Source organism: Phodopus roborovskii, unplaced genomic scaffold (assembly GCF_943737965.1).
Source record: "Phodopus roborovskii unplaced genomic scaffold, PHOROB, whole genome shotgun sequence".
Classification (NCBI taxonomy): domain Eukaryota; kingdom Metazoa; phylum Chordata; class Mammalia; order Rodentia; family Cricetidae; genus Phodopus; species Phodopus roborovskii.
Genome location: NW_026125554.1, coordinates 2948343 through 2971760, shown reverse-complemented (window position 1 = coordinate 2971760; position 23418 = coordinate 2948343). Strand labels below are relative to the sequence as shown.

The 23418-nt window shown below is 50.9% G+C and overlaps 2 protein-coding genes across 3 annotated transcripts; one reads left to right on the top strand and one right to left on the bottom strand.

The window, feature by feature from the left end:
- The first annotated feature begins 1563 nt into the window (after nucleotides 1–1563).
- On the top strand, nucleotides 1564–11459 carry Ilvbl (ilvB acetolactate synthase like). Of its 2 annotated transcripts, none has more exons than XM_051177484.1 (16): nucleotides 1564–1676; nucleotides 2168–2312; nucleotides 3659–3860; nucleotides 3991–4118; nucleotides 4202–4340; nucleotides 4436–4547; nucleotides 6140–6239; nucleotides 6566–6663; nucleotides 6762–6898; nucleotides 8234–8368; nucleotides 9985–10099; nucleotides 10190–10359; nucleotides 10434–10504; nucleotides 10583–10654; nucleotides 10828–10933; nucleotides 11024–11459. In XM_051177484.1, the coding sequence occupies exons 2-16, from the start codon at nucleotides 2178–2180 to the stop codon at nucleotides 11200–11202; spliced, it is 1899 nt and encodes a 632-aa protein (XP_051033441.1). In that variant the 5' UTR covers nucleotides 1564–1676; nucleotides 2168–2177; the 3' UTR covers nucleotides 11203–11459. The 2 variants fall into 2 exon arrangements, with proteins under 2 accessions (XP_051033441.1, XP_051033440.1); XM_051177483.1 differs by having other exon boundaries at nucleotides 1587–1778.
- On the bottom strand, nucleotides 11457–18359 carry Syde1 (synapse defective Rho GTPase homolog 1). Its single transcript, XM_051177479.1, has 8 exons — nucleotides 18185–18359; nucleotides 16302–16643; nucleotides 15533–16177; nucleotides 15124–15338; nucleotides 14289–14415; nucleotides 13918–14078; nucleotides 13036–13261; nucleotides 11457–12836 (listed from the first exon to the last, which is right to left on the bottom strand). Exons 1-8 carry the CDS (start codon nucleotides 18270–18272, stop codon nucleotides 12433–12435), a joined length of 2208 nt encoding a protein of 735 aa, XP_051033436.1. The 5' UTR covers nucleotides 18273–18359; the 3' UTR covers nucleotides 11457–12432.
- Between the last annotated feature and the right edge of the window lie 5059 nt (nucleotides 18360–23418).

Genomic DNA, 23418 nt, shown 5'->3' with positions numbered 1-23418 from the left:
AAGAGTTTCTGTGGTTATGCTGTCTCTTCACAGCAATAAAAACCCTAAAGGAGACACATGCTCACAGTCATAAATAATTCATAGGGTAATTTGGCTAAAAATAGTTTTGTAGCTTTTGTGTGTAAGTGTCTGGGGGAGGGGATTGTAACCATGGCTTTGCCTGTGCTAGGCAAATATTGTATCTTTGAACTATACTTCCAGCTCTGAAAACGGTTTTTAAAATGATGGATAATGAAGGAAAAAAAAAAAAAAAAAGAAAGTAAGAAATGAAAAGGAAAGGACTGCTCCCAGGTTTGGTAGAGGAGAAAGTTTATTGTAGCTATTTGGGACAGTATAGCCAGAGGCAGGGATTATCTGGGACAGTCCAGAGTGGACATGACCAGACTAAGCAGGAGACAGAGGAACCAGGTACAGCAGCCAGGAGACCAAAAGTACAAAAAGGGTTGGGTAACCAAAATGTCTGGATTTTATAGGAAAGAGCCTCTGGGGGACGGGCAGCTCAGCCCCTGGGCTGAAGAGTTCAGGGTAGAGGGTGGAGTATGCCAGCCTTAACCCTGTAACAGGTAGGGACTGAGGGATGACGACAGCCAGGTCCGTTGATATGTTAGTCATGTCAACTGTTTGTCACAGGTCTGAAACTGCTAACATTTGAATATAAGGATGACCAAGAAGATGGTAAGATAATTTCTCCATAAGGAAGAATTCTTAGAGGGAAACCTTGGAAATTGATGGATAGCTCTTTATACTTGTAGACAAATGCTGCTCTCAGCTTTAATTGGAGAAGTTTTCTTTGCAATAAACGGGTAAAAACAGAGCCTATGGTTGCTGATAAGGGATGGCTGAACGCTAAGCTCTAGACAGGGTGTTCATGCCATGGTCTGCAAAGGCCTGAGAACCCTGAAAAAAATAATGGAAGAACCAAAAAAGATGGGGGAAAGGGCTATGGAATCCTATCGAGTGGACGTGACACAGTCAATGCAATTATGATTTTTGCTTGGTCCCTATGCAGTCCTGCCTGTCCTGGAACTTGCTATGTAGACCACACTGGTCTAGGTGTGTTTGTGTATTTACACACGCATGCAGGAACTCAGAGATCCGCCTGTCTCTGCCTTTGGAGTGGTGGAATTAAAGGCATGTGCCAACACATGCAGTTTTACTTTGTTTCTTGTTAAATATCCATTGATAAGCCCAGGCTCCAGGAGATGCTGGTCACACAGATGGCCTTGATTAAACTCGTTAAGTCACAGAAGAAAAAGAGGAAAGGGACTTGTGGGGGAGATCGTAGTGTATAAAAGATGCTGGATATCTGGGTGGCCGAATGAGGCTGGCGTCAAATACTAGGGATTTCTGTAAACATCATGCAAAGCTATTATGGATCAGGCAGGGCCAGGCCGATGGTCCGGGACTGTGCTTGAGTGTGTGTGTGTGTGTGGGGGGGTAGGGGTGGGGGAGCAGTCAGCCAATTGGAAACGAGGGGAGAGAAGCGACCAATGATAACCGGCTCTTACGGGGTGATTCTTCCAGCGAGACTACACTGGGGCGCACGCGCGTCTCTCTGGACTACGGAGTGCTGCTGAACCAAATGGGCGAAAGGGGCATCATCGCGCGCGCCCGAATCACGTGACCCAGAGGTGTCTTAGTTCCTCTGGAGTCAGTGACGTTTCCTATAGGCAAAGGTCATAGGGCCTGGCGGGCAGGGGATGTGTGTTTAGTGGAGTTGGCGGAGCTACCTACTGCAGTGTGGTGACCTCGGCCGAAGGCCAAAGGTCAAGAATTAGGTGGGGGCGTGTCCTGGGCTGCGCGATGCGGTGGGGGTGTGGCCTTACGGCTCCATGAAGTAAGCGTGGGCGGGCTCTTCGCTGAGGCCGAGTGCTGTGATGAGGAGGGCGGGGATCCCCACGGGTTTACTAATAAGTAGTAAGTAGGGACCACAACTCTGTGTCTGTGCTGCTGCGATCGCCTTGGCCTGAGCGGGCATACTTTAGATTGGAGGTGGTGACGTCATGGGGCGGAATTTGCCTCTCTAGGGGCGTGGCCTCAACCCAGACTAGATGCGTCTATGGGCGTGGCGTGGCAGGTCGGGGGCGTGGTTCAGGATGGGACGGACGATCTTGCTTCCGGATTAGATTATAGTGCTCAGGTTCTGGCTGTGCGCTTTCTTACTTAGGTTCCACCTCATGGAGACTCCCGCGGCCGCCGCACCTGCCGGGGGTTTCTTCCCCTCGTTCCTGCTCCTGGCGTTTGGGACACTCGTGGCTGCTGTGCTGGGCACCGCTCACAGACTGGGGCTCTTCTATCAGCTGATGCACAAGGTGCTTAGGGCAGGAGGAGGGCTAGGGGTTAGGAGGAGGGGACTGAAGGCGCTCCTCCAGTTCATCGAAGGTGCAGGTGGAGAAAGCGAGCCCCAACTAGTCCAGAGAGGTTGGGAGATTCTTTACAGAGCCTTGTACCTTTGCCACATAGTATATGGGCCCTGAACTTTATCTAGTACGAGAAAACGGGGAAACTGGCTGTCTGGACAGCACACATTCCGCCTACCTCAGGGGCCTGAATAATTTTAACAGAACAGGCTTTTTAAGCATAATGGGATTGGTGGGCTGAAGGTAGGCAGGGGAGGGCTGAACTCTGATACTAGGTTACACAAAAGGTTCAAAGTTCTTCTGAAGGAGGGGCCTTCTTAACATACCTCTTATCACCTTCACCAAAATAGTTATCTTGTCTGCCCTTGTGCCCACAAGAGGAAACTGATCCACAGAAAACTTTAGTATTTGTTCTAGATGACCAATTTGGAAAGAGCTGAACCCAAAAGTCATTCTCTAAACCATTTGTTCTATTTGAGAAGTTCTTGCCCCCAACCCAGCCCTTTCTCTTGCAGTAGAGCTGACACTGACCTTGAGGTGTGTGGCCATTGGAAGCTGTGAGGCTGCTGAAGCTTGGATGCTCAGGGCAGTCTGTGCCAGGAAGCACTTCCGTGCTAGGCATGTGGCTGCTGGCAGCCTGTCAACTGGACATGAGCCTCATGAGCAGAGAGGGAGGCACTAGGCTGGAATTAGCACTCCAGGTGTGGGGCTCTGCAGGGTTACCAGAAAAAAAAGCAGGCAGGAGGTCAAGCTCGGACCTTCTCCTCTTGCCAAGCTCTCCCAGGTTCTGTAGATCTGCCTTCCTTTCCTCCTCACTGGCTGAGTACCTCTGGAGCAGGCAGTAACATCTACCCAGGCACTTAACCCTGAACATAGGCCCTATGTTAGTCTGCTACTTGGTAGGCTGGGAAAAGATGATCACAGGTTCAAGCTCTGCTTAGGCTACACAAGGGGTTCAAAGGCATTCTGGGAAGCCTAGTGAGGCCTTGTTTCAAACTAAAAAGTAAAAAGACTAATGATGCAGCTCTAACATGTTTAACATGGTCTATGCCTTGGGTTCAATCCCCAGTGCTGTTGCAAAAAGAACGTGGAATCTGTCAGACTCTATCACTTGAGCAAGTTTTGATGTCCTTAGCTTTAGGGAAAGGACAATGGTAAGATTTGCTAAGACAGTGTGCTCTGCTCTGAATATTGGGTATTGTGTGGTATGTCTCTAACCAACATCTAAGTTCTCTGGTCTCCGTCTCTGCTCCTGGGCTGGCCTGTGACTGTCTTGTTCCTCATCTCCCCTGGCCCAGGTGGACAAGACAAGCACCCGGCATGGTGGGGAGAGTGTGGCGGCTGTGCTCAGGGCCCATGGTGTACGCTTTGTCTTCACACTGGTTGGTGGGCACATTTCCCCACTGCTGGTGGCCTGTGAGAAGCTGGGCATCCGTGTGGTAGACACACGACATGAGGTCACTGCTGTGTTTGCTGCTGATGCTGTGGCCCGCCTGACTGGTAAGGGTGCTGTAGAGAGAGACTGGGGGCTGGCAGGACAGTGATATGGGACCTGTGAATGAGAGGCAGGGGGTGGAGATAGGGTGATGGCTGGAAGGGTGGCATCGTTGTCATCAACTCTGTATTCCAGGGACAGTGGGCGTGGCTGCAGTGACAGCTGGCCCTGGTCTCACCAACACAGTGACTGCAGTGAAGAATGCTCAGGTGGCGCAGTCCCCGGTCCTGCTCCTGGGTGGGGCTGCCAGCACCCTGCTGCAGGTGCCTAGTCCTTAAGGGTGGGCAGGGTCCCCAGGAAAGCTTCTTAAACTTGCCTGATAACTGTCCCACCACTTCTCTGCCAGAAACGGGGAGCACTCCAGGCCATTGATCAGATGTCTCTGTTCAGGCCGCTCTGCAAGTTTTGCGCTTCTGTGCGGACAGTACGAGACATTGTACCTACGCTGAGGGCTGCGATGGCTGCTGCCCAGTCAGGCACCCCAGGTAGGTGGAGGAGGGGGCTCAGCAGTAATAATGCCCTGAGGTCCAGCAGTTGCCGCAGCAGGTGCCACAGGCCTGAAGTCTTCCTATCCACACAGGTCCCGTGTTTGTGGAGCTGCCTCTTGACGTGCTGTACCCCTACTTCATGGTCGAGAAGGAGATGGTTCCAGCCAAGTTGCCCAAGGGCCTCATGGGTAGAGTTGTCTTCTGGTGAGTACTGCCACCGCCACTATACACCTCTTCCATCTTCTGCCTCTTTTGTGGTCTTCCCTCCACATGCACCCCTCCTTCTTGGACTCATTCATTGAGTACACTTGAACTCAGAGGAGCCAGTGGTGGGGAGAAATTCCATATAAAAACAGGGCCTGTGTAAAGGTCCTGAGGCAGGAGGGACCTTAGTAGGTTTGGGAGAGCAAGGCATGGCCTCTGTGACCAGGAAGAGAGGGGCAGGCACAGGCTGTGAGATTTTCCTTTTGTGCCCTTTCTGTCTCCTGTTTCTCCACCTCCGTCACCTCCTCATTCTTGAGCTTCTCTGTCTTCATCCTTTGCTTGTTCCTGCCCCTCCTCTCCCAGATACATAGTGGGCCAGATCTCTGTGCAAGATAACAGGATAGGCATTGGATGTCATCATTGGACAAGACATTCAGGTTCCTGTGCTCTGGTGTGTGAGAATTGCTTTGAGGACCAGATCAAGCAAAAGTAATGTTGTTGCTGTTGCTTGCTATGTAACTCATTCTGGCCCAGAGCTCTGTGTAGCTCAGGCTGTTTAATAACCTGAAAATCCTCCCCTCTCAGCCTCCTGAATGCTGGGATCACAGACTAGTGCTCTGTGCCTGTCAGTAGTCTCGTTCTTCAGGCTCCCCGGCCTCCCAGTCATCTTGTCATCTTCTCTCCCTGTCCTTTCTCGGTGTCCCCTGAAAGGCTGGCTCTTTCCCTGCCTCCCCTTTTTATGTATTTGAATTGGTTTTTATGAGATGGAGGAGTTAGCTTTGTGGTCCACGCTGGCTCTCAGGGGTGTCAGCCTTCTTGCTGCAGTACCTCTGTTGCTGGATTGTCTTTCCTTTTTAAACTGTGTCCCCATGGCTTCCCATATTCTTGGCCTCATCTTCACCCCTTGTAGCCTTGGCTCTAGCAGACAAGGCAGGCTTTGGCTCTGCACTCTGAGTGCTTCCTGCAGACGCATGTGTTTGTCCTTAGTGAGATGGAGTGTTCCTTGAGGGCAAGGCCTAAGCAGGATTTCTTTTTGTGTCACAGGGCCTTAGAAACTCATAGCCTGGGGCCCAATTAGTTGGAAGGCAAAGAGGCGCTGTAAGAAGTGAGTGAGTGACAATAACTCCCATGCATTTCGCAAAGTGTTTACCTCCTTCCCTTTTGGTGGTGCTGGAGATGGAACATAAGGCTTCACATACATTAGGCAAGGGATTTACCATTGAGCCACACTCCCAGACCACAACATACTTCATAACCTAAGAGGGCAGCTATAGAAACCTTCCCATTTTACAGAGGAGGAAGCTCAAAATGGTGAAGGAACTGGCCCAAGTCACATAGCTGGAATACTGTGGAGGCAGGGTCTAACCCACAGCTCATTTCTGTGCTGGCATTCTCTGCTCTTGTTACAGGTCTGAGGGCTGTGTCAGATTAGGGTGACTACCTGAAGGGACAAATAAGCAGCTGGTGACACGGCCATCTAGAGTCCCTGTGTCATGATTTATCCTCCCCTATTCCTTTCCTGGCCCCTTGCTTACCTCAGCCTCCAGAATCCTGTATTAACCTTGGTAACTGGTTCCTCCATGTTCTCACAGGTACTTGCAGAACTGCCTGACCAACCTTTTTGTTGGGGCTTGGGAGCCTCGTCCTGAGGGGCCTCTGCCCTTGAACATTCCCCAGGCGTCTCCCCAGCAGGTGAGTCAACTCTTTCCTGGCTTAAGACTCCTACTTGGCAAAGGCCTTCCAGATCTTCTCTCTGGGCCAGTGCTGGGGCCTAAAACTTGTGGGCTGGTGGGGACCCCAAGATGGCCCTTTAAATTTTTTAAAGCAACCGATGTGTGTTTGTGCATTGTGTGTATGTACCACTGCTTGCATGTGGAGATCAGAGTACAACTTTGTGGAGTTGATTTTCTCCACATGAGATCTGGGGACTCAACTCAGGCTTTCCAGGCAAGTGCTATGACCTGTTGGCTGTCCTGGCAGACTGTGGGACAGCCCTTTGACCTCTACCTGTCACCCAGATCCAGCGCTGTGTGGAGATCCTGAGCCGGGCCAAGAGACCCCTGCTGGTGCTTGGGAGCCAGGCCCTGCTGCCTCCAACCCCTGCCACCAAGCTTAGGTGAGGAGTTCCCACCCTGTCTTAGAAGCATGGTCTTGGTCCCTGGTGTTCCAGTGGCCTTGGTCATACTAATATCTGCTCTACCTGGGTGCCCTCAGGGCTGCTGTGGAGACCCTAGGTGTCCCCTGCTTCCTAGGGGGGATGTCTCGGGGGCTGCTGGGCCGCAACCACCCTCTCCACATCCGGCAGAACCGCAGTGCTGCGCTGAAGAAGGCAGATGTTGTTGTCCTTGCAGGTGGGCTCAGGCTCTTAGCCTTCCTTTTGTCTCCAACCTTGCCCATCCTCATCTCTAGCACTCTTCCATCATGATTGTAGTGAGATATCCCCCACCCCCTGCACCTGTAGTGCTGACCACGCCCATTTGGGCATGGTCACAGGTACAGAGTGATTGATGATAAGGATTAGGTTTGTGGCTCGGAGCTCTCTCTTGCTTCCTGCCCCAGTTGCAAAGAGCATCTGGGTGGCAGGGTTGGCGTCCTTGGAGCAGGAACCCATGGCAGTTAATCTGTTTCCTGAGTAAGTACATTTTCCCAGAATAAACTTCATCTCACCTGTACAGAGTCTAGTAATCTTGATTCCCACACCCATATTTGGCACCCAACGCCTAGACTTCTTCCTCTGCACCTACCCCTTTCCCTTCTAAAGGCCTTTGAACAAGCCTGGATACACAAGTCAGCAAACTTACCCCAGGCTGCAGCTTTGTGCTGTGACCTGGCTTCCCCCCAGAGGAAGCATATGCTGTGGGCACTTGATATGTCTTACACAAACGATTTTGTATCCCATCAGTCATGGGACAGGTATACCCTGTTGGGTCTTGCTCTGTACTGCTTGGTGACAGAATGCATTCAGGGAAATGTGTCACTGAGTGGTTTCCTTGTGTGGATTTTGAGTGTGCACACACAGTTCAATAGATGGCTGGGAAACTATTGGGCCATTGTCATTCACAAGACCATAGTTGTGTGTGTGACCTGTCACTGACTGAAACATTGATTGGGTTACCATGCACTATAATGGTAACCTATAAGTAACCATGTCTCACCAGCAGGTTAGGTAGGAATTCTCTGATTGGCTGGGCTCATACATGAGCCAAGGGACGGTGAGGAGTGGGAGGTCTTTTCAGTGGCTGATCTAGGTCTCAGGTTGGGTAATTGAGTCTCCACCTGTGCCCCTCACACCACTCCTCAGGGATCCTCAACCCTCATGACCTCTTGAACCCTTGTCTCACTGTGGCATACTGTTGCTTTTGCCATAGTTTCTTGATCAGAGCCATTCAAAAGGCCTGCCCAGAATCAAGAACTGCCAAGTCATACTGGCTAGATGGCTTAGTGGGTAAAAGTGCTTGTTGCTAAGCCTGATAACCTGAGTTTGATTTCTGGAGAAAACCCACCGCCGCAAGTTGTCTTTTGTCATGGTGTGTGTAACTCTCTGCACCCTGCCCCAGTAAATGTAAACAGCTGTGGGTCCCTGCAAGCTGCACAGATGTAGGGGCAGTGAGGAATGGGAACTGTTGTACATTCGGTGTGCCACAGGAGTGAGATAGTGTCCACTGATGCCATGCCTATCATCCCAGGAGCCGTGTGTGATTTCCGCCTGTCATATGGTCGTGTCCTTAACCGCAAGAGCAAAATCATCATTGTCAATCGGAATCGGGATGATATGTTGCTCAACTCAGATGTCTTCTGGAAGCCCCAGGAGGCGGTGCAGGGTAAGCATACCTCAAGAGTCCCCACCATGTGCATGGCCTGTTTTCATCTTGCTTGTCTTGGAGCTGGCTTGAACTGAATGTCAGGTCTGGACCCTGCACCAGAGGACACTTGGGCAACCTGAAGCACATCTGGCTTGAGACTGATGGGTATTTCTGAAGGAACAGAGGGAGGGTGGGTGCAGAGGGAGGTTTTGCATATGATCAACTCCTGAGCTTTCAGCTGACCCTCTCTGTTACTCTAATAACCCTCCTGATTTTTGCCCCGTTCCCATGCCATATTCTTGCCCACTGTTCTAAGGACACAGCCTGTCCTGTAGCATAAGCAACAGAATCCTTTGGATTTAGCCAGAGAATTGGTGTCACCCTGTGTTGGGCAAGTTCCCTCCCAGAAGTTGGTGAGGAGCAGGCAGAAGTGGGCATGCTGAGGCAGGGAGGCACTGAAAAAGGAGCTGCACAATCTGGGGATGATTCTGCATGCCTGTGATTCCAGCTGCTTGGTGGGAGGGAGTTGAGACCTGTGTAACTACTTAGCAAGACCTATCTCAAAATAAGGTCACACATGGTAGTGCACACTTGGGTTTTGTTTGTTTGTTTGGAAACAGGTCTTACTATGTAGCTCTGCTGTCTTGGAACTTACTATGTAGATCAGGCTGGACTTGAACTCAGAGGGCGGATCTCTGTGAGTTCAAGACCAACCTGATCTACAAGAATGAGTTCCAGGACAGGCTCCAAAGCTACACAGAGAAACCCTGTCTCGAAAAACCAAAAGAAACAACCCCCCCAAACAAACAAACAAACAAACAAAAAACCCACAACAAACAAAAAAACAAAAAAGCAAAGCAAAATAAACAAGGAAATAAGAAATCTCCACCAAAATAGGACTGACAAGCTGTTAAGAAGGTAAAGGCACTTACTGCCAACCTGATGCCCTGAATTTGAGCCCCACAACCCACACAGTAGAAAGAAAGACCTCCACACTCTCAATGTTGCTTCCTCATTCCCCAATATACATACACAGTAAGTAAATAATGTAACACTTTTTTTTTTTTTTTTAAAGTGCTGGAGTGTTTACCTGGGATGCTGTAGACCCTGGGTTTGGTTCCTGGTATTACAAATGTAATAGGCTGGGTTTGGAGGCAGGACAAATTACATGACCATTGGTATGGGGACAGGCTAGGTGAGAAGCCACATCTCTGAATGCATGTCTGCTCATTTCTCGAGAGAGATGGTGTGAACAAATGCCATCACCCATCCAGTGCTTGTGTGAGCACCCATGTGCTTCGGGTAACATATTTTGGAGGCAGACTTCACAGGATTTTGTACCTCTTGGGTATGAGGGGCAGGGAGATAACAAGGCCAGCTTAGTTTGCAACTTCCTTACATCTCATTTCCAAGGTCTTGCCTTCCATCTTGCCAAGACACCCTTGCCAGTTCTTAAAGGCTCTTGGAGCACTTTATTACCGGCTTTGTCCTAAACACCTCTGGTCCATTTTCCCGCTTTTCTCCAAGATGCTGCTGTTGGCTTCTTGTTATATTTGGCTCTCTGGTGCTGGAAGGACAGGAGGAAGCTGCCGCCCTGCAGCTGGTCCTACAGCTGTGCTTTCTTCCTTTTCTAGGAGATGTGGGTTCCTTCATACTCAAGCTGGTGGAAGGCCTTCAGGGCCAGATGTGGGCCTCAGATTGGGGTGAGGAGCTTCGGAAAGCTGACCAGCAGAAAGAGCAAACTTATCGGTCAGTCTGGGTAGAGTGGACATGGCAAGTGTAACGAGTGGAGGGGGCTGTTGCCAGCCAGCTGTATTGACTTCCACTGTTCTGTTGCAGGGACAAGGCTGGAATGCCTGTATCTCAGCACCTGAACCCAGTATGGGTGTTACAGCAGGTGGAGGAAATGCTGCCTGACAATGCTCTCCTTGTGGTTGATGGTGGGGACTTTGTGGCCACTGCCGCCTATTTGGTACAGCCCCGAGGGCCCCTGCGCTGGCTTGATCCTGGTAAGGAAAGGCCCACACCTGAGGCGGCTTGCACTGCATGAAACCTTCACAGCAATTTGCTCTTATCTTCCTAGGAGCCTTTGGGACTCTGGGAGTTGGTGCAGGTTTTGCACTTGGGGCTAAGCTGTGTCAGCCGGATGCCGAGGTGAGGCATTTGATGTGGGAGACTAGCTGCTTTCTTGGCTGTGAACTACCCTAACTGCCCTGGGTCCCCCCTTACCAGGTCTGGTGCCTGTTTGGGGATGGAGCCTTTGGCTACAGCCTCATCGAGTTTGACACGTTCGTCAGACACAAGGTGACTGGGTTGCCCTGAGGGAAGCTTATGCCCAGGATTCTGGGATATGTCAATGGGGGGATGTTAAGGGGTGGAGGGCATTTCCTCAGTGGGTCACAGGCCCTGTCTTGTGGCTGGACAGACCTTTGGACTGATGGCTGTTGCATGGCTTTTTTTTTTTTTTTTTTCCCTAGATACCAGTAATGGCCTTGATAGGAAATGATGCAGGTTGGACCCAGATTTCCCGGGAACAGGTGCCCAGGTTGGGCAGTGACATAGCCTGTGGCCTGGCTTACACTGGTAAGGGATCAGAATTTTCTAGGCCCAGTTGGGCTTCTGTTATTCTCCTTGGTGGGCCCTCGGCTACTGTCTTGACTTATTTTCTTTTAGATTATCACAAGGCAGCCATAGGCCTGGGGGCCCAGGGATTGATGCTGTCACGAGACAATGAGGATCAAGTAGTCAAAGTACTTCATGAAGGCCAGCAGCTGTGCCAGGCGGGCCATGCAGTCGTGGTCAACATCCTGATCGGGAGGACAGATTTCAGAGATGGCTCCATTTCTGTATAGGGCCTATGTGTGGGTTCGTGTGCTTGCCTCTCTCCTTGGACTATGCCCAGCCTGTCTAGTTTCCTCCTCATCCTCTCTGAGCTCAGTCTCACAAGGTCCAACAACTGTACAACCTTCCGATCAGGGAATGAAGAGATCAAAGCTCTAAAGAGGCACCCAAGTGGCAGCTCACTCCATAGCCCAGCTGTATACCTTTCTCCCTCTTACAGACTGAATAAACCTCTTGGCTGCATGAGCCCAAGGACTCAGTCACATAACGTGTATACTGGTTTATTTATTGTCCACAAAGATGGAAGGAGTGGAAAGAAGCGCGAGACCACAAGGGGACCTACTTCTCCCATTTGATCACTGGGGACTGGGGGCACCTGGGAATGGCAAACGCTGTCCCCTCTATGGTCCCTGAAAGAGTTCCACATGCCCACTCCAGACAGGCCAGTGCACACGAGTCCTCACACAGACACACACATGCATGGAAACAATAAATATTTTCCGTACCAAAAGTGCCCCCAGCCTGATACCTCAGGTGGGGCCCCTCCAAAGGGGAGGGGTTAAGTGCTCAGTTTTTCAGGGGTGGGAATGGGCTTCTGGGGAAAGGAAGGGTCAGACTGTCTCCATTTGCTGGTTGGAGGTTCATCTTGGGGGTCTTCCCCAGAAGAGAGGGTTGGGGAAAATCCCAAGCTGCCCTTTCACAGATGGAGGCCAAATCTGGCAGAATCTCATGATTGTCCTTAGATACTTCAATGGAGGGGGAGACAGAGTGTAGTGCTCAATGCTAATACTGGTTTGGTTGGCAGCAGCAAGGGGGTTGACTAGGGATGTCTCAATACCCCAGGGTGATGCTCACAGTAATTGGTGTTCCCCGACAAAGGGGAGGCAAGAGAGGCCAGCCTAGCAAGCAGTACTGTCTCTGACAGCAAAGAGAAGCCCTGGGTGCTCAGGAGAGGGGCCATGGCATCAGTGCTTAGAATGCCAAGAGCCTGATCTTCGCAGCTAGGGCCCAAACAATGGCACTAGAAGCTGGGAATGATTCTTAGCACAGGAGACTGGTCCCTTGGCAACTCCTTAGCAACCAGGAGCTCAGCCTGAGTAACTCTGGTCAGGTCCTTTTAGGTAGTCAGGGAACTCACTGCCTTAGCGAGTTGGGACCCAGTCACCAATAACCAGAGCCTGGTCCTTAGCAACCAGGAATTAATTCCTTATTAACCAGAGTCCAGCACCTGCTTCGAGGGCTCAGAGACACACATTGATCTGCTTGGAGAGTTCTCTCTCCAGATCCAGGATGAGGGCATCAAAGTCTTTGAGATTCAGGTGTGGGTTGAAGGGTGCATCAAACTCATCTTCAAAGTCAGTGGTGCCCCTCTGCTCTCCGGTCTCATCATCATCTTCCTCACTGTCACTGCCTGTCACGTGGTCATAGTCAGGCCCGGACAGGAAGTCCCGCCCACGCGGTAGTAAGTCTCTTCCACACACTGTCCAGTCTCCCGCATAGCGGTTGCTTGGGGGACTTTCGGGGCCTCCGCGACCTCGGGGCCGAGTCACTACTTCAGGGCCTGCCAGTGGCAAGTGCAGCGGCGGCTGTCGCTTGGGCCGCAAATAAGGAGCGACGTCCGGGGCCTCTGGGGGCCGACGGGTATCTGCGGGGTTCACAGGGACAGCTATGAGATGTGGTGCACGGAAGTGGCACCTAGGCCCCCGATTGGCCTTCTAAGAGGCAAGCTTACAAATTTAGCCCCCCCCAATGGGTGTGGCTTTCCTTGGATTCCGGCCAATGATTGGCCAGTAGGGAAATAAATACAACGTCAGGGAGGCTGACAAGGATGGGCGGGTGTTCACCTGGCCAAGACTGTAGTAGGTAATGCAGGACTTCGATGTGGCGCTTGAAGTCCACGGCGCTGGAGACGCCTGGGCCTGAGCTACGGAGCCGCGGTCGAGCGGGGGTCTGTCTCGCTGGCAGCAGCACCGGGCCGAAGCACACTGCCAAGTTCTGCGGGGTCATGCGGTTGTGGGTGTGGAAGGAGGAAACGAGGCGCAGGTGGTCCAGGAGAAGCGTCAGTGTGGCCTGTGGAGAGGGTTGCCAGAGTGTGCACAAGCCGGGCAAACCTGAGCCCGTTGTACTTAGGGACACTTAGGGGTGGCTTAGAGTGGAGAAACTTCCGTTCAAGTTCTCATAGCCATAAGGAGGTGTTAGTGTTTAGCAATGTATTTTGCTGAAGTTCAAATTAAGGCCAAGGGCAATTTTAGCTTTGGAATGGAAGGGCTTGAACTCTAACCCACTCCATGTTAGGCAATATTAGCATGGATTTTATTTTATAGATGAACAGAAGCACAGTTTCAAGGACTCTTCTGAGATCCCAAAGCCAGGAATTTCCCTTGTGTTACGTAGAAAGACCTGTTTTCTCTGTTTGCTACACAGCCGAGGCTGCCTTGGAACTAGCTATGTAGCTAAGGCTAGCCTCCAACTTGAAATCCTCTTGCCTTTGACTTTTGAGTGCTAGGAACAGAGACATATAACACTATGTCTGCCAAGAATGGCTGTTTGACATTGGGCAAATCACTAAACCGAGTCTTGATTCCCTAACCCAGGAATTATGAGATGAACATGTACTTTGTTGGGACATAACTGTCCTGTGTGAGTCTTACATCTCAGGCATGGTTAAAATACTTCACTGTTGTCACCTGCTCTATGTCCCAGTCTTCCCAGCAGGGCCAACTTACTCTTTCCACATCTGGCAGGCAGCTGAGGAGCCCTCTGGTGCCCTCAGGACCCAGGGAAGCCCTGCCTGGGTGTCCTTGGGCCATGGCCTCCAGCACCACCTGATACAGAGGCTGGGTGATGAGTGGAGTAGGCAGCTCCCGAAGATAATCCTTGAGGATGCCTGTAGACAGAGAAAGAGTTCCCTCTGATTAAAGCACCCGTGCTTCTGAAGCCAGAGGGGTCATTGGGCTGACAGTAGTGTGAAGAGGGCGGGTATAAGAAATGAAAACAAGATCAGACAGGAGGGAGGAGGTTTTACTGGGGCCTTCGGGCTGGCCTGGAGGTAAGAATTGGAGGGAATGAGCAGGCAGGGGAGAGGGGCTATGCTGACCTGTGATGACATTGATATCGGGGTATACATCTTCAGAGAGGCACACAGCCGCACTGTCCTGCTCAAAGGCATCCCGAAGCTCTTTCTTCACTGCAGCTGAGCCACACAGACGGTACAGCCCCACTACCTGGGAATACAGACAGAGCAAGGATGACTTCCTGTAGCTACGGGCATCAAGAACTGTCGGGTTGGGGCTGGATGTCTGGACAAGGATGACAGTGGCTGTTTTGGCCTGAGAGGGTGGGGCCATCCATATGCATCTTCACTGGCTGCCTTCCAATTCTATAACAACTGTCACAAGTGCCCCTGAGCCAGGCCTGGTAGTAATTCAGTATTCTGAGGCCAAGGTGGAAGGATTACCTGGGCTATAGGCTATAGAGTGTGTTCAAAGCCAGTCTGGCTCCTTGGTGAAATCTGTGGCTGGGAGAACAGCTCAATAGGAGGGTGTTTGCCGGGCATGTATGAGCTTCAACCCTCCAGTACCAGTCAGAAAACAAAACCCCAGACATATAACACCTCAATGTGGACCACTTCCTCCGACTTCACAGTTCGCATCTTCCAGGACTAACTCAAGCAAGTCAAGGCAAGCTTTAAACTGTTCAGACCCCTCCCCCTTTCGGAGTTTTGTTTTGAGAGTCTCACTGTGTTTCTCAGCTGCCCTTGGATTCTCCATTTTGCTTTAGCGTTTCTAATGCTAGAGTATGTGCCAACATGCTAGGCTACCTCCTTTCTTAACTACCCTCCCAACTACAGTTTGACATTTGTTGGCCATCAGGCTGGTGAAGGGGTTCCCGCGAGTAGGTCTAAGATAGCAGGGGTGGGTACAGGGCCTCACCCGCAGCCCTCGGCATTCGATCTGCCCCACACACTTTTGGATGATGAGCGGCACCTGGCCTGGGGACTGTTCACGTTCTACCAGGAGGTGCAGAGGGAGCCCAAAGACACGGGGCTCCACTGTGGCAGGGGCTTCTTGCTGTTCCGACAGTGTTAGCTTGGCATAAAGAAGTCCCTGGGGCTCCAGACGAACGGCCAATTGTTGGGCCTGGCACCCTAAAGACACAAGAAGGACTGAGCCAGTTTTGTCTCAAAGGTTCTTGTGTCCTGTCTGGCTCCCCTCATATAGGCCACCTCTCACTTGTGAAGCTTAGTCTCCCCCACTCCGACCCTGGGTGCTGTGGGAGAACAGGATGCCCCGAGCTCGGTCTTGTGTCTTGCTTTTCCTTCTTGGAAGTCCCATGTCTTACCTCGAAAAATGGTTGGCAGTAACACAGTGCCCTGGGCACAGGGCCGGTGCCGCCTCACACCAGGGTCCCATGCAAGTACCAGGGCCCGCAACAGCCGAGCAGCCTCCAGCTCCAAGTGGAAGGTGTGGTCAAGCCTCAGGAAGTCGGGTCCTCCTCGAAGTGGCCCTGTTCGAGCCTGAGCTACCCCATCCACTTGGAGAAGGCAGCAGAGATCTCGAGGAGTGGCCCCCGGAGTTGGCCGCAGACCCCCCAGCCCATACAGGTGCAGGCTGAGACGCCCCCAGAGTGCAGCTGGAGGCGCCCGAGCTGATGGGCCAACCTCATAGGGCCGGAAGGCAGTCGGTGATGGGGGTCCCCCAGGACGCTCCGGGGAATCACCATCGCTGAGGTACCCACCCCTTGGGCTCCTAGTGCCTCCAGCCACTGATGCTTGCCCAGAAGTCCCTACACTGCTGTCCAGGTGGTAACGGCTGATGACAGAGCCTGCTGGGGCGGTTCTCTCTCGTTCCCGGCCAGTGCGGGTACCTCTTAGGCTCAGGCGGCGCCGCAACTCTGGCAGCTTCTTCATCTTCATAGAGAGGCGCCTGGCAGGGCCAGGGGACTTGGTACGGGAGGTTTTGGTAGGGGGGCTGGTAGGGACTGCACCTGTAGGGAGAGTAAATCTCAGGGGCCAGGACCAGGGGTATGATGCTTGTGGTCCTTAGGAGGCTGGGTATGAGACTTGGGCACACCTGGTCTGAGGTGTGAGTATAAAACACTTTGCAACTACCTTGAATGACTGAGCCTTCTGGATCAGTGGAGGGTGGCTTTGATCCCAAGGGCGAAGGTGCTGGTGGTCTGGGGTCTTCTTCAGGGATGGGGTTGTACCAAATCTCACCAGCAGGCTCCCCACTGCTAGGTGTCCCAGGCCCCAAAGATATCTCCTCCGGTGGCTTGGCCCCACCTAGCACCCACCGGCGGCTGCTGGGCTCCAGGCTTTGCAGGTAAGCTCCCCGAGCTGGGCTCCGCGGTGCCTCGGGGCTTGGAGGTCCCTCTGCTCCAGCCTGGGGCCCTTCAAGGATCTGAGGCTCTGGTTCTGGGGGATTGGGCTCTGAGCGCTGGGCTGGGCGGCCTGGTGGAAGATGAAGTTAAGACCCAACTCTCAAGTCTGGTCCACAGCAGCAGTCCAGCTAATTGGCTTCAGTCCTCACTTCATACAGCTGACAGCAAGGAAGCCCTTTACCATCCCAAGCCTAAGTCACTGCCCCTGGGGACCTGCTGTTTGTTTGGTGTTAGCAACTCCTTAATGCCTTCTCAGTCTCTAGTTTGGAGGTCACCTGTCTCCAGGCCCCTAGCATTCCAAGGGGGAACTGTAACCAGTCTCGAGTCCAGGTCAGATATGCTTGGGACCTCAGGTCATTTTAGCCCTGTCTCCCCTCTCAAGACCTCTCATTATTCCTGGTGTGGAGTCTGATGCTTGTCACTTCTCATTGAGTGACCTTGAGCAAGTCATTTTCCCGAGGCTCCATGTCTTGTTTATGAGCTTATGTGTGTTCCCCCCAACCAAGGCTTGATTGAGGGAGCTCTCAATGTGAGAAGCAGTTTTAAACAAAAGTGTTGGCAGCCCCAGTAGATGCTGCAGGATTGAAGGCAGGCCGTGAAATAGGACATGGGGTGCTGGTTTCTTTTTCCTTCTGCCATTTTCCAAATTTTGCCCCAAGGACCTTGCTCCTCAGCCCAGGCCAGATTTCTGCATTCAGTGCCCCATACAACCCCCCTGCCATACCCCCCTCCCCCGTCTTGGCTCCATCCTCTCCCTGACATCATGGTTGATTTCCTGTGTGTGTTTATGTGTGGGCACCCGGGTCCCTTCTCTGGCCCTGGGAACCTTGGGACTCACTGGGAAAAGCCAGGGAGGAGGAGTCAGGCCCATGGTGTGGTGACCTCCCTCCTTTGACTGGTTCCTTCCCAGGCCCCCTACACCATATAGCTCTCATTTCTTTAAGGTCTTGTCCTGCTGTCCGTAGTCCCCCAGATCTAAGTGCCTCCTGTTTCCACCCTCTAGCACTCTGCTTCAGGTCCCTGTCATCAGCATCATAGTTCAAAGGATTGTTTAAAATCAGTTTACAGGCCCTGGACAAATCACCCAACAGTGACATGCCTCAGTTTCTCTATATGAATCAAGAGGTCAGTTTCTTGGGACTGCCCACGGTAGGTGCGGCTGCACCCTCTGGTGCGATGCTGGCACGGAGGTGGTGAAAGCCTGCAATAATAGATACAACCCGCAGTACCTTTCTTGGGTACAGGAGTGCGTCCCTCACCTCTCATCCTTTATAGTGCCCAGTGCCCACCGCTTGGCCGCGCAGTGTCCGTGCGGCACAGCGTGTCCTCCAGCCACCCTCGAAGCTCCCCGTCGAGGCCCCATTTCCTGTCAGGGGCGAGGCCCCCCCTGCCGGGCCTCACAAGTAACCCGTGGGGCTGGAATCTCACACTAGCCGCACATAACGGTCCGCGGCCCCCTGCCATGCAAAGACCTGGTCCACATTCCTCTACTGCAGCAGGGCTCGGTCCTGGTTTTCCCCCCAGGTTCCTCTGCGTATCCTACGGGGGATCTGGGGACCCGGGGCCGGGCGGGGCTCCCATCTCCTCCTTCCCGCGAGTCCCCGCACTCACCGCGCTCCTTCGCATCTGACTTTTTCCGGGGAAGTTTCTCCCGGCCCCGAAGGCGGGAGAAGGTCTTCCTGAGCAGCGGCTCGGCCATGCTGGGGCCGCGGCCCGGCCGAGTGCGCGCCCCGGGGCTGCGGCCGCCCGCCCCGCCCGGCCCGGCTCGCCCGCCCCCCGGCCCGCGCCAGCAGGAAGCGCATTCCGGGAATGCTTGGCCTTAACTTTTTTTTTTTTTTTTTCTTTTCCCTTCCCGCGGCCCGAGCAGGCGATGCTGGGAGATGTAGTCGTCTGGGGCCAGGAGGGGACATGATGGGGTGCTGGGCCGATCAGGCCCCTTTTCAACTACGAATGTCGTGCGTGGCATAGGCTGGGCCTTAACCTTCCCCCTGTATGATGGCATGCAGCAGATTCTGTCTAGTCTCCAAAAAACGCATTCAAAGTACATATAATTCCACGTCTTTCCTCACATACATGGAGCCCTCAACATCACTCATTACTTCTCCCATGAGTTTTTGGTCACCCCAATGCCATTCCTTGCCCCTTTCACCTGACCCAATTCTCTCACGCCTCAACTTTAATTACTACTGCTGTTTAACAAACCATCCTCAAATTTAGTGGTGTCAGATAGCTGTGATGCTTGCCTTTGCTCCAGGTCAGGAATATGGACCTGGCAGAGTCACCTTTCTTAGTGGATGAAGACAGGTCAAGGGAAGCTTGTCCAGGTGGCTGTAGCAGGAGAGACTGGTGATGCAGTATTATGAAAAGATCTCTTACCTTCTAAGAGACTGGAACTTTTGCTGGACCTCACAGCCAGAGTTAATAATACACCTTGGTCACTTAAGACTGCTATCCTCCTGTGTACTCAGACTGTTTGTTTAACTTACCTTAAGAGAACAATGTAACAATCGACTTGACTTGGCTGGGTGTCCCATGTAATCAACTTTTACACCCTTGGGTAATACATAGTTGTAGTCTTAAATTATGTACTCTTCATGCTCCTGACTGACAATACATGTAAATCCTTTGCTGAAAGCAGCAAATATAGAAGTTGTAAGCAGCTTCCTCTAATCTACCAAAAAGGTTGGAAGCAACCATTTATGGATATTAGTTGATACACAGTGATGTTTGTTATCGGGGTCATTTAGGATCAGATGGAGCAAGCAACTTCATCTCTTGTAAAGCTCTGGTAGAGATTTCTGTAAAGTGTCCCATCCCTTCCCCTGTTCAATAAAGACAGGTGCAAACACACACACACACACACACACACACACACACACACACACACACACGAGAGAGAGAGAGAGAGAGAGAGAGAGAGAGAGAGAGAGGGAGGGAGAGAGAGGGAGGGAGAGGGAGGGAGAGAGCTCTACAACACAGAGACACAGGAAGGATACAGATACAGATGTTGGTACAAATTCAGACTCCTACAGCAGATAGAGGACAGAAGACAAAGGAAGCATGAGGCAGAGAAGTCAAATCTGGACTTGCTCTTGGTTCCATGACTCTAAGGAGAAGTGTTTTTGTTTCTTTATTGTGTAACACTGATGCATCATTGGTAACTGAGAATGAATCACTGATGTGTCTAATCCTGGCAGGAGATAGTGTGGCAACCTTGAGGAACGAAACCTGCTTCACGCCCATGTTCTGTGTTCCATGCAGGGCCTACGGTGGACTTTGAACTCAGATTAGGGCACGTTCCTGATGAAAGTTTTTTCACTACTGCTCACCCCACCCCACCTGGAATAAGATCTACATTGCCACTGTCACCTACATGAATCCTCTGGTCCCACCAAAGTTGTTGGTAGAAACATTTTCCTATTTCCAACCAAGTTCTTGTCCCACCCACATCTAAGAAACGAACATAAGCAGGAAGGGGTATTTAATCGTCCATTTGGGATTAATAACTTTAAATGGAATAAATTTTTACAAATCAGGGATTAAAATGACACAGGTTTGAGCTCTTGGTAGCACTAACCAAGAGCAGCCTTTTTCAGAAAACATCTGCAAATGGCTGGCAGGAACTCTCAAGTCTGGAGCCACAGATCTGCAATTGCAGGTTTAGAAGTCTGGAGCCACTGGTCTTAGGAATGGTGGGTCTTGGAGCAGCTGCAGGGAAGAATCCCCTTCTGGAGGCTGTCTGAGTGAAACGTCTCGAAGGCTGAATCAGGAACAAATCTGTCTGCTGGCAATGGCTGAATCCTGGAGGTTGGCTTGAGAGCAGAAGCTTCAAGCATAGGGAGTTGCTGACCAGTTTATCCAGGTGAGGAAAACCTTGAAGTCTTTCTTCAGGTTTCTTCCTCTGAAGAGATCCTGAACATCTGGGGCTGGGCTCTGAAGTCTTTTCTCTCTCCTTTCTCCATGGTTTTCTGCCGATTTGCAGTTCCCAAATGCCCAGACTTATAGAGGTGCCAGCTGGGCCCTGATTGGCCAAATGTGGTATGCACATAAGATGAAAGAAATAGGACTAACTAGGGAAAAGCTGTCCAAGTGGTGGGGGGAGGTGAGGAACCCCGAGTCAGCCAAAAGTTGCCAGAGTTTCATGGTCAGGTAGCAGGTCTGTGTATCTGCAAAGGCAGAGAAACCACAAAGAAAGTTTCTGCCCATCCCTGATTAGTACTTTGACCTTTGCAGGCAGCCTGATGCTTTTGTAGGAGCCTACTTCCTTCAGCAGGTATTTCCTTCTACCAGTTTTTTGTTTGTTTGCTTGTTTGGTGTGTTTGTGTGTGTTTTGAAGGCATTGCTGCTACTACAGATAGCAGTTTCTCTGGCCTGTAGACTCAAGCCTGCCAGCTGTCAGAAAGCTGTTTATCAGGGGGGTCCTACCTATCCCTAACGCTATCTCTCTGGGTAGCCTTAATTTACTATGACTTCAATTTGGGTCTTCCAGTTGTGTCTCTATTTCTTGCAAATTGAATTTTCTGGGAGTCAAACTAGTTAAGACTCAGGAAGCAAACACACTCATGTCGAGAAATTCTCGAAACATAGGATTCACTAGGCCTCTCCCCTGGGGTTATATAAGCAGTAACAGTAGCCAGGATGGGGTTTCCTAAGTAAAGTCTTTGTTTTCGATATTGCACTTGTGTCTCTGTGTGTGCTGTTGTTGTTGCTGTCATTTTTTTTTTTAAATAGGGTTTTTCTTTATACTCCTGGCTGCCTGGCTGTCCTGAACTCACTCTGTAAATCAGACTGGCCTCAAATTCACAGAGACCCACCTGCCTTCTCCTACTGAGACTGGGATTAAAGGTGTGCACGACCACTGTCTGGTAATGAGCTTTTCTCCAGGATGGAACAGATGTAGCAGAGTGCTTGCCTAGTATGGGCAAAAACCTGGATCTGATCCTAAGCACTTCAAAAATAAACTGTTAAGTTTTGTGAATCTCTCTCTATTGTGCCATCAAACATGTTCTGTGGGACTTCTAATCACACAGATTCATGTAGATGATGAGATCTCCCCTATTCTGTGGAGTTTCCAGGAAAATGGACATTTGGCTGTTAGAACATCTACATCAACCTTTAGTGCACTAGTCTTTGAGTGTGCCGGAAGTGGCTTTGTGGCCACTCCCATCAGCTTGTCTCTCAGTTTTGGATCTCTCCCTCCTAGGCTATCCCTGGGCTATCCCAAGGTACAGATGTTAGCCATATCAGTAGCTGCCAACCTTGTGATGAGTAGGGTGTGTGTGTGTGTTCACATGAACCTGAATCGGAAGCCTCTGCCTTTGATCTGGCACAGTCTTGGGACAGTCACTTTAGCGTTGTGAGGGCAGTGAGACCAAGATGGTGGTTACTCAGTGAAATCCCACAAGGGGTGGGTTGTGTAGTAGTTTCTGTTGTGTTGAAGTATTACATCCTGTAGAGAAGTTCAGCAAGGCTCAGGAAGTAGACAGTTCATAAATTTCAGGAAGTAGCTGAAACCTACCAGGTGCACAAGGCTTCTGCCTCCCCCAAGATTATTTAAGAGTAATCTGCCTGTAATTCATGCAGAGAGCTCTAGGGTTGTGGCTCTTTGAGTCATCACCCATGCTAGGGTGGACTTTTCAGTGGTGCCTCGAAGTTGTCCATGTTCTTGTAAGCATCACTTATACCACACTCCTGTTATTAACTCCAATAAACTTAATGGCTCATCACATTAGATTTTAGTGGTGTTATTAGTCTGGTCTGTCATCAGTTCCCCATCTGGGACGAGTAGATGTTTATTGTTCATGCCTCTCTAGAAATAGTGTCACACAACAGTGAGAAAAATATTCCTTTACTATAATGCTGGACATGATCAATCTGTTTCTTCAAATCTATTGAAAACTTGCTGAATCCTTCCTTAAATCACTACTGAGGGTCTGGAGAAATTCCAGTTTGCTTCTCACAGTCCTCTGTTACTGAGATGTTAGCTCTACCATGTGCCATCTAGTCTCGCTCTTGAGGATGGAGCATTCTTGAGTATCCCTTGACATCAGCAGAAATCCACAGAAGGTACCTGGATCTGGAACAGACTTTACAGAAGGTGAGGGGGGTCAGAGGAGGTGGATACATCTCAAATTGCCCAGTTTAAGTGTGACTATTGTCTTAGTGCATTTTCTGCTGCTGTAACACAACAACAAAGACCAATAAAGAAAGTAAGTTTATTTTAACTCACAGTTTTGTTTTGTTTTGAGGCTGAAAGTTCAAGTTTGAGTAATGACATTAACTGTTCAGACTATGGTTAAGACTCCCTTGGTTAGGTCATAGCCTGAAGGTGGCCTCTCTCTCTCTTTGAGTGTGTGTGTATGTGTGTGTGTATGTGTGTGTGTGTGTGTGTGTGTGTGTGAGTGAGAGAGAGAGAGAGGATAGGAAGCAAGGACTGTGAAGAATCCAGCCTCCTTCTGTAACAACTCATTCTCTTGTGAACTAATTTACTCCAGGAGACCAGCATTACTTCCAAGAGTGATGTCCCTAACAGCTTAATTCTGTTCCAATAGGCTATATCTCTTAAAGGTCCCACTGCATTCCAATCCAGCCACACTGGGGACCAAGCCTTGTAACAGACAAATGATCACACACACACACACACACACACACACACACACACACACACACTGTTTATCCCAAGCTGGCCTTGAACTCAGAGATCTACATGCCTCTGCCTCCTGAGTACTGGGATTAAAAGAGTGAACCACCATGCCTAGCATCCTACACTTAGATTTTGAGAGGGGCTAGTGTACTAAGCATAGGCATTCAGACTTGGGCCTCATAAGATAATACAAAGGATCTGC